This window comes from Podarcis tiliguerta (genome assembly GCF_965153285.1).
Source record: "Podarcis tiliguerta genome assembly, chromosome: 14".
Classification (NCBI taxonomy): domain Eukaryota; kingdom Metazoa; phylum Chordata; class Lepidosauria; order Squamata; family Lacertidae; genus Podarcis; species Podarcis tiliguerta.
This window is the reverse complement of record NC_139547.1, coordinates 10,915,514-10,926,257: the sequence shown is the minus strand read 5'-3', so window position 1 is coordinate 10,926,257 and position 10,744 is coordinate 10,915,514. Positions and strand designations below refer to the sequence as shown.

Here is a 10,744-nt window from a genome sequence, read left to right as displayed (position 1 = left end):
AGGGTATCATTGACCCAATTTAGAACACAATAAGCCTGCTGGATCAGACCAAAGGCACATCAAAGCCAGCACTCTGTTCTCAGTAGCCAACCATATGCCTGCGAGCAGGACCCAAAGTACAACAGGACTCTCCTTGTGATTCTCAGCAACTGGTATTCAGAGGCATACCGATTCCCAACAGCGGAGGTAGAATAGAAGAAGAAGAGGAGTTTGGATTTGATATCCCGCTTTATCACTACCCAAAGGAGTCTCAAAGCGGCTAACATTCTCCTTTCCCTTCCTCCCCCACAACACACACTCTGTGAGGTGAGTTGGGCTGAGAGAAGTGTGACTAGCCCAAGGTCACCCAGCAGCTGCATGTGGAGGAGCGGGGAAGCGAACCCAGTTCACCAGATTATGAGTCTACCGCTCTTAACCGCTACACCACACTGGCTCTCCATTGTGAGCCATTGTGGCATAAGGTAAGGGCTGGCTGCCATATTTCTTCAAAATGATATATCTACTATTCAGGGCTATAACCTGTATTTGGTTGACCAATACAATTTATTAAAGAAATAGGCAATCTTTGGGCAGCCCAGCTGAACATTACTCAAACAGCCTTAAAAACGTAAGTTCCATTGTAAACAATTGATAGACCACAAGGCACAGCAGATGAAATGCGTTCAGCATGGCAGAGAAAATGTGCAGTTGCTTTCACGCTTTGAATGCAAGTTCCAGGTTCAAACGCCATTGTGCCCAGTAAAAATATAACAGTCACTACCAGTCAAAGTAGACAAGACAGGACAGATAGAACGCAGGTTGGATTATGTTCTTCGATTGTGAGCTGAAGCTGCAGTTTGCAGATGTTTGCATTCTAAGGCAGTCTTGGTGATCGATAAACTTCCAGCCAAGTTGTATGCTAGAGGTTGTTGAGAACCTTGGTTTTTGTATTAGAAAGCACCAGATTGACTAGGCATTAAAGGGCTTCTCCAGCTCCTGCTTTAGACCCTATAATAAGAATCCCATCTGAAGGTTATTGCTGTTCAGTTAAAGTTCAGGTTAATTACCACAAACAACACTTACATCTCATAAGCATAGAAACAAGCCTATTATGGAATTAAAGTCAAACAATAAGCTTTAATACTGTTATTAGAAAAATAGGTACTGATGTATATAAAGGTAGTTACAATAAAGTATGTTATATTTTTGTAGTTGGAACATACACTACAAAAACAGGCCTAGTCATAGAAGTGCAAAGCAAGTTCTATTGGGACTTTTTAAGCTAAAAGATTAAATGAGTTGTGGAAGTAAACACAGTAAGAGACCAGACAAACTTCTACAGAGCGATGAAAACTAATTAGATGAATTTATTATGCATACTATACAAGGTGGATGTTGGTAAGGAGCAACTGAAATTTTCACCACTTCAGCATCAAAAATGCATTAAGGAATATATCAAACCAAACAGTTCTTTTGTGGCCTCTGCACACACACTCTCCTATGACAATGAATAATGAATGGATGGGATGGGAGTGAGGGGAAGAACACTTCTGAATTACTTAATTACTCCACTAGTTAACTACTGGGAAGAGTTTGGGGGTTACAACATACTGTCTTCATTATAGACGTACTCAAGCACTACTAATCACTGCATAAAGCTGATCGATTGCTAGACTATAGTGCAGATAGATCTCTGAAAAAGGTCATTTTATCAAATAGTAAAACTCATATTATACAGTATGTACACAAGTTTTACAGCTTTATCTTGTTGGAGTAAGCTTAGAGTTGAAAGTTAGTAATCCACTTGCTCTTCTATAAAATGATTGTTGATCTAGCTCCTTGTCTCCTTCACAGCATAGATGATCAAACTATCTTCAGTTGAGGTTTATCCAGAGACACAGGTCCAACATCAGACTGAACTGGTTGGTACTGTAGTATATATTCTTATGGATCACCAGCTTATGTTCTCTTTACAGTCTTTAACATTTTAATTCATTGGTGGACACGGAAAATTTGCACAGTCACAACAATAATATAAAATAGCAAACTGTAACTGGGGGAATGGAATGTTTAGATTTACATGGCTATTTATACCTCCCTATATGTCAAACCAGCTCATCTAACTATGATCTGTGGTGTAGTAGCAACTAGGAAATATTCCAAGTCATTTGCTGTTCAAAACTACTACTTTTAGGCCAGTCAACTTTTCAGAAAACCTAGCTTTTACTTATTTCTACAAAAATAAATTGTGAATGTACATTAGCAGCCTTCAATAAAAAGCCACTTAATGTTACCTTGTTCCTCTTGCATTAAACAGAGGGCTGTTCTCCTCAACTTCACTTCACTAATAACAAGGTATTAACTTCGCTATTAAGTCTGTTTCAGTGAATATATTCATGTTACAGGGAGATGAAATCAAAATTAGATACAACCAATTACTGAATTACTTCCCATAGACAAAAACTGATATGCTAAAGACTTTGCAAGTATTTTCCTCATTTAAGACAGAACAGATAATGAAAAAACAGCCCTAATCTCCAGTATATCTAAACCTATCACCCAAATATTTTAATATGCCCAATTTTGATACAGAAACAAGGTTAAGATTTTTTTAAAAAAATTAAGAGAGAGATGAAGACAATGGGAGTTAGTAGTAATCAGTACCTTTGAAACCAGGTCTCTTGATTAGTATTACAGGTCAGAACTAACATGATTATATTATTAGCTATATTGTCTCAAATTTGCTTTTTAAAGGGTGGGGGCTTTGCAAAACAAAAAAGGTAAGCTCTTTTGACAACTTTCCCCCTCCCCACAAAAGAATCCTCTTGGAAGAAGCCAGCAGAGTCTTGTTTCTTTTACAGTGAAGGTGTCAGGCACAAAGAATATGAAATTCCTTTAGCACAGACAAAAATACCACCATAGATGTTAACTAGTTTTAACTGTCATTTCTATCCAATATGCAAGACAAATAGGTCAATTAACTGAACCACTCCTGCTGTAGTATTGATAACATACTCTGACAAATAAAGACTTAGAATGTTTATCATGAATCACTACAATATATGGAAGAAAAAAATTCACTAGCACTTCCCAATCCAAATGTATCGATTACTTAACAACTACTGAATTAGATGTTCTTTATGTGTCAGAGACCTCTAACAGCATCAAAATATACCCATATTTTCACATTCCAAAATATCCTGCATAGATTTTAAAAGATGCAGATGTTGTAGTAGCTTTGGATACCCTAGTTATCTACAAGTTGCTTAATGTGATATACTTGCCTTTAAACTAATTTAGCCCCCTTGAAGTACTTTGCCTTAAGGTATACTAGCTAAAGTGTTTTGTATCTATAGTATATATTTAGACTAATCGCTGTAGGTTATTGTTAACACAGAGAAAGGATATACTAGCAAAGCCTTTCTATTATAGTTCTTTAAGTGATTTCCAGATTTTAAACGCAGAAGTCTGTTATTTTCAGTAACATAGTTTGACTCAAATGAGGATTACGACTTTCAAAGGTACAGAATTATTTGTGCTTCCAGTTGGCACATTTTTTTTAAAATGTAAAGTTAACAGATATTTGCAAAAGTTGTGCAAAACCATCTTATTTACAGAAATGGCACAAAAGTGAATTCAGTCTATGCACATGCACACTTCATTCACTTCAAAAATGTGTTCTACACTACAGGACCAAACGGAATACCAGCTTCAACAGGCAGTTGTCGATAAGCACGAGTTTTACAAGAATTACACCAAAATGAGCAAATATTGCCCAAGTAAAAAATCTATTGTTAAAGCTGAAGTAGGTTTAAGGCCATTCAAGTTCAAGAGCAGATACACAAATTAAGTCAGAGCCCCATCTTTTTTTTTTTTTTTAAATACATGCTTTACCTTCTAGCAACTTGCGGTCTAAAACCTCTAGTTTACAAAACCAAACACAAGAAACACAACAGGTGGTTGTATTCAATAGAAACATACTATGCTGTAACTAAGGTGAACTAAAGAAAGCAGAAACATAAAAAAAATTGTCAAACCTGCTATGTCACTTGCTGGAACCAGCCCTACACTAGCAAATAGGTAATATGTACATTTTTCAAGTAGATTACTTTACATTGCTCTAACAAAACGTGTCCTTTTTTAAAATCAGTGCATTGTTCTCAATTCTTCCATGGACTACACAACTTAATTCTTAACAGGACTCTCTTACAATAGCAGCACAAGCTACCACTACCTGCAAAGCGGTCAGTCAATGACTTAGTGGAAACAAAAAATGTGAGAAGTAACTATTAAGGAAATATTAAGGGAATGAGAAGATTCATGCAGTTCTGCCATCTAGTCAGCCAGCCAGCTTGCTAGCAACAAGAGAGGGTTTCCGCTGTGGAAGGTCCTGTGGAGTGGGAATGTGGTCACCTGTAACTTCGGTCTTATCAGGAGCTGCAGTAGGGAGTTGCTTATTCTTCATCTTTGCTTTAGCCATATTGTAATCCCCAGAATCAAAGTACTTTTGCTGTAAGGCAAGAAAGAATCGGTGAATTAAGTACAACAGAAACACACACTAAATATACTTTCCCCAAGAATTGCCTAACTGTGCGACATTCTGGGCTTACTGTAAGAACAGCATCCTGTTTGTTCTCGCAGTGCTCAACAAGATGCCTGTGGGAAACCCTCAAGCAGGTTTTATATAAGTTGAGACAGGAAAACGAAACTTATACCTGATCAAATAGTTACGACCCATCAAATGTAGCCTGTTAGTCCAAGACCAGATATGTAAAGGCTAAGGAAGTTTAAGAATAGTGCTTAAAGCATGTTATCTATCTTAATGAACAAGACAGGCATCTTTATATTGCAGCCATGTGAGTAATTAGCACCTATGAACGAACAGAGCAAAGTCTGAATAAAACTATTTCAGCCCTGCAGAATTATAAATAGAAATAATATTCAAAGATTATGGGTTAATTTTATTGCTAACATTTTCTTGCCATCAACAAGTGGAATTATTGTCTATTAGTAAAGGTGTAAAGCATTACAAAACAGGCTTCTCTTAATTGGCACGTCCACACTTTTAAGACAGATTATACTACTGTAGATTCCGGCATATTAGGCGACTGGGCGTATTAGATGACCCCCCAAATTGGCAGCTGCAATTTGGGGGTTCTTCTTATAAGCCCAGTTGCCTAATACGCTGGGCAGCTCCGAGCCGAGAGAAAACAGCCTGGCGCGGAGCGGAGCCCGCCGCCCCTGCTGCTGCTTCCGAAGCAGAAGTGAGCAGGCTCCGTGCCAGGCTGCTCTCTCCCGGCGCGGAGCAGAGCCCACTGCCGCTGCAGCGAGGGGGGGGGCCTCCGCTCTGCCCCGCCCATACCCAGCGTATAAGATGACCCCCAAATTTTTAACCTCTTTTCCAGGGTTAACAAGTCGCTTTATACGCCAGAATCTATGGTATTTGTTTAGGAAAGCATTTGTTTATATTTCAGACAGTCCTGGTGGTGAAGGGGTTAGTGTTGAGATATGACTACAGCAAGTATGTTTCTAGACTACAGGTCCCTGACGATTGGCCATGCTTACTGAGGCTAATGATAGCTGGAGTCCAGAGGGTCGCAGGCTCCCCATTTCTGAACCAGAGAGATGAAGTTTTGAATTCCTGCTCAGACACTACGCTCACTGGAATGTTACATTGCATTTCTTGGTTCTACCATGGTTCTACCATGATTTATTATCTTCTGCTCATTTTAAATTAGATATAATCCAATATATTTTAGAAAACATATTTGGTTTATTTTCTGTTAATTTTTTTTCACACTTTGCTCTGTTTAATATTTGCTTTCAACCCATTGTGATTAAATATGTTCTTATTTGTATAAACTGGGGAAAAGGAAGTTGGCACTGTTTAATTGCTTACTCAAATGTTTCTATCTATTCCCAGTCTTCATAAAGTTCTATATGGCATATTTTCTTAATTGTAATGTGTTCAGGTACAAAAAATATAAAGTTGGAGAATTATCACACCGAAAAATATATTCACACCTCAGATGAATGCCCCCAGTGAAATCCCCATTTGTCATTACCAGACAGTGGCTTAAACACTAGCTGGCACCAGTGATGGTTATAAAGTTAAAAAACTATTCTGGTGTACGCTATAGTATATAGGTAAAAGCCACTTCCATAACACTCTGGAGATAGCAGCTATAGTCCCCTTCAGAAATTGGTTACTTGATAAAATCAGAACTCTGCAGTCAACTCTCAATACAATCACGAAATGTTGGAATTAAATTTCAGAACTACTGAGTTACTAGTCGAGGCCTTGACAGTTATTTCAGCTTCACGTGAAAAGATGCATAAAGAGGTCCCTCTCATCTGAAAGGTTATCCTGTAGCAAGTTAAATACAATCTAATCTTAAGGGGTTGTTGGGCTGTGTTGTAAATTTCTTGGTGATGGAAAACAAGAGTACTTGCCAGACCTTTTGAAAAATGCTGTATAATGTTCTAATTTCAGAAAGCCTTTTTAAAAATTCACAGTATTGCTAAGGCATTGTCCACCACAATATTAATGTCACTTTTAGTACTGCTGCCCATTTGTGGTTTGTAAATATTTGCTTTAGACATTTGCTTTATGCCTGTTAATTTTTTTGCAGAGGGACAGGACAAAAAGTTCATATATAATTTAAATAAATGATCACTAATATGGAGTATGTGAACACTTCAGCATGTATGCTTTCACTGTTCCAGTTTAACAATCCCCACCTTCACAACCAAGTAGGCCACAAAATACTCTGTGTTCCCTAAAGCCTTATTAGTCTTTAAAACTAAAGGAGAATCTGTACCAATGGACCAATTTTAGTTTTCAAGTTAATGTAACTCTGTGTTTGAAACTAAGCAGGTACCAGTCACATTCCACGAATGGCATCTGGCCTTTTGTGAGCAAGTGGAGATGTCTGGTAGCCACATTTGGCGCCTAACATTTCCATCTGGCTGGCTGGTACTGCTGCAATGCTTGCTGGGCAGCTTGCACTAAAATACATGACTCTTTTACTGATGCTCTGCCCTGCAAATCAGCTGGCTTGCAACACCAAAACCCGCTCCAATGTAAAGAGGCTGTTTGCTGGATGCCTGATCTGCAGCTTCAGGTGTGTGAGGGTTAATGCTGCCTTGCACACCTCACATGTTGAGGGAGAACACAAGGCACTGCCAAGTACAGCCCGAGGGTAAGTGTCAATGGTGGGGACTGAGGCGAACCAAGGCAGAGATGCCTTGGTCCCAATAATGGTACTGCCCAACTGTGGATGCTGGTTTTTATTTTCTTCTGGATCAACAGTTACATTTGCTTTTTATTAAACTGTGTGTTCTTGAAGAAACAAGTAATTCACGCAACATATTTTCACAGCTCTTTTAAGCAAAGTGTGAAGAATGCCTACTTTTAAAAACACACAGAGATTGGAGGGAAAATGTCAATTTAGAAAGCACCATGCACCGTTTGTGGGCTCTGATATGAAGTGAAGTATGCTTTCACTGAATCACAACTGAAATCGATAGGCCTTTACTGCCCAGAAAGTATGATTGAGGTGTTGGTTTCAAAGCAAACTTCTCATACTTATGAGCAAAACTGGCATCATTGCAAGCAGACAGATTAAAAGGCTTTACTTGCTTAAACAGAGTAACTACACATGGTTCAAGCTTACTCACTCCTTTCTGGAGCCGCTTTCTCAAGAAATCTGAGCCCCCAGGCTTTTGTCCCAGATGAGGATATCTGGCCTTCAACTTTGCTTCTTCAGCTTTCTCAGGACTAATCACCTTGTCTTCCATTTCCTGAAAACACAAGGAATTAGTATTTCTACTACATTACTTATGCCTTCCTCTGAATCATCTTGCAATTTCACAAAATGCCCATCTTTAAATATTCAACTTTTATTGGCTAATCCCCCCACCAGCAATATATGATGTGATTAGCCCTATCAATTTTCACATTCAACATATACCACACTGTTTTCACTAACTGAGTAATACCAGGGTTACTGCCCATTTTACAAAAATATGTACACTGCTACCTTTTAAGTTGGGTAAAAATGCATGAACACCTAGAGATTAGACCTGTATATTTTGTAATCCACCCAGCTGAATAACCCTTCAAAAGATGTATACCCCATTTCTCAGCCAAGAATGGTTCTCAAAGCAGCTTACAGACAATTACAACCACACACAAAGGTTCAGTATTTCAATAATACTTTGCCTCTTCCCTCACTCCAGAGAAAGAGTAAAAGGCACTGCAGAACCCGGCTAATAGCCCTTCCACTGACACGCATGTAGCTCTTCTGCAGCCTAGGAGAGGTACAATAACCTTGGTCTGCAAACATAGGGGTTGTCAAACAAGCTATAATACAGCTTTGTAGGTCACAAGTTATTTGCACCCAGCCTACATTTATTGTCTGCTATTTGAGGAATCAACATGAGCCACAACCTGGGATTATGTGGCCAGTAACAGAAAAACATCAGAATATCCATGTGCTACCCCCTCAGATAACAAATAGATGCTGGACCGTAGTTTTCAATTAAGTTCCAAAGCTTCACTCTGATAATGACCTCCTGTAATATAAATGGTGCTAATATGAACACATGGCATAATAAGGATACAATCCAAACCATGAAGGTGTGCTTAGAATCCACTGATTTATTGGGTTAAAGCAGGCTTCCTTAAACTCGGCCCTCCAGATGTTTTGAGACTAAAAATTCCCATAATTCCTGACCATTGGAGGGCTGAGTTTGAGTTGAGGAAGCCTGGGTTAAAGTATCTTCAAGTTGCATGTGTGAAGATATTGTTTTTATTAAAAGTCAGTAAACAAAATGCAAAAACAGTTAATTGTTTTAGACTTATAATACATAACTCTTAAAAAGAACCCAGACCAATAAACAACTTTATATCCCATGGTAAGACTTCTTCAATGCAGGCCAGTTCAGAACAAACAAACAAAAAAATTACAGGGAGTTACAAGGTCTCTCCCCTCCAATGCACTTTCAGCCCAATCCTATGCATATTTCCTCAGAAAATCACACCAAGTTTAATTCTGTCTACTCCCAGGTATGCCCGTGTAGAAATGGCATATTGACCCTAGTTTTTGTTCTTTATAGGCTAAAGCAGTGTTTCCCAAACCTGGCAATCCAACTGTTTTGGGGGGACTACAACTCCCACCATCCCTAGCTAGCAGGACCAGTGGTCAGGGATGATGGGAATTGTAGTCCAAAAACAGCTGGAGTTTGGAACACTGGACTAAAGCATAAAACCGGTCCATTACAACTTCTTTACTGCACTAAAGCAGCATCAAAGCCTGCCTCTTTTGTATATACCAGTGATGGCCATACTTGGCCCTCCAGCTGTTGTTGGACTACAACTCCCATCATCCCTAGCTAACAAGACCGGTGGTGAGGGATGATGGGAATTGTAGTCCCAAAACAGCTGGAGGGCCAAGTTTGGCCATCTACTGGTATATACGAAAGAGAATGCTGGCAATTAACAAAAAAACTAAGGGTTACACCCATGGCGTGTTTTCCAAGCTGGGCATGAAAAAAATACCTTGAAGCGAGGAGGGCTAAGGGGGCTGACGAGCCGCGTACGCGGCCTCCACGCTGCACGTTGCGGGGGAGTGAGCGAGCGTGATGAGGGGCCGATGTCGTCACATTCACGCCGCGCTTTCCCCGGCTTGCTGCAAACCAGACAATACGGGCCCAAGGAGGCGCTTGCGCCCTCGGCGGCGGGCACGCCCACCCCGGGCTCCCTCCCTGCAAGTTGGGCACAGCGAATGGGGCAAGGCGACCCGGAGGCCTCATCAGCCCGCCCTACCTCGCCGGCGTTGGGAAAGCACACTCCCCGCGGACCAAGGGAAATAATAAATAAATAATAATAGTAATAATAATAATAACAAACGTGAGGCGAAAGTGGCGCCGCCACCCTACGCGCTGCGGAACAAAACGCCTCGGCGGCGCCCCTCAGCTTTCGCCCGCCCAGCGCAAAGTTTTGTGGCTCCTGCTGCGGCCGTTTCTCCACGAAGGAGGGAAACTCGCCTTCGAGGAGCGGAAAGGGAGGCTCTTGAGGCGACGGCAGGGATACCCACACTCGCATCCCCCACGGAAACTAGCAGCACACATACATATACATACATACAGAGAGAGGCCTTTCCCTAGACTTTGCGCCATATAACGCGCGCGCGCGCGCCAGGCGGCTGAGGTGGACGAAAGCTTCTCTCAGGAACCGTCCCCCTAAGCCCTGGATAAAAGAATTTGGGCCGAGAGAGGAAGGCAAGCCGGTGTGTGAGGGGAGACTCCCCTGACTAAACTTTCCCCCTCAGCCAAGTCGCGGCCTAAGCTGCCTCCGCCGGCTCCGGACATGGCGCCTGAGAGCTCTCCTTCCCTCTCGCACCGCCTCAGGCCCGGCAGCAACGCCTCACCTTCTGCTCCTCCGCCGAAGCGGGCTCCGGGCTCTCCGCAGACATGGCTTCCACACAACCGCGGCAGCAACCCACCGGAGGAGAAAGGCCTGGAGCCGGCGATCAGCTGCTGCTGCTCCTGCTGGTGGTACCACAACCGCACACAAGATGGCCGCCCGCGGACGACGGCGAGCCGGCAGGCTCAAATTTCTGCTCGCGTTCCGGGTTGCCCCGCTACCCTGCCGCCCCGCTGAAGAGCAAGTGGATGAGGCCGGAGAAGGGCAGGCGCGGGATATGCGGCTCTCTCGCAGGAGGATCACGGCTTGCAGCTTGCGTGCGTCACATTGCGCTCC

The 10,744-nt window shown here is 41.7% G+C and overlaps 1 protein-coding gene across 1 annotated transcript; it reads right to left on the bottom strand.

Moving 5' to 3' along the window:
* Window positions 1–1,326: 1,326 nt before the first annotated feature.
* Window positions 1,327–10,744, bottom strand: ARPP19 (cAMP regulated phosphoprotein 19). The gene is made up of 3 exons (XM_083412357.1): window positions 10,413–10,744; window positions 7,660–7,782; window positions 1,327–4,489 (listed from the first exon to the last, which is right to left on the bottom strand). The coding sequence occupies exons 1-3, from the start codon at window positions 10,455–10,457 to the stop codon at window positions 4,319–4,321; spliced, it is 339 nt and encodes a 112-aa protein (XP_083268483.1). The 5' UTR covers window positions 10,458–10,744; the 3' UTR covers window positions 1,327–4,318.

Excerpts from the sequence above, each read along its gene's own strand:
- ARPP19 (XM_083412357.1), bottom strand. The coding sequence starts at position 10,457 with ATGTCTGCGGAGAGCCCGGAGCCCGCTTCGGCGGAGGAGCAGAAG. Across the intron at positions 7,783-10,412 it reads CTTCGGCGGAGGAGCAGAAG|GAAATGGAAGACAAGGTGAT; the intron begins GTGAGGCGTTGC and ends TTGTGTTTTCAG. Across the intron at positions 4,490-7,659 it reads GAAAGCGGCTCCAGAAAGGA|CAAAAGTACTTTGATTCTGG; the intron begins GTGAGTAAGCTT and ends CTTGCCTTACAG.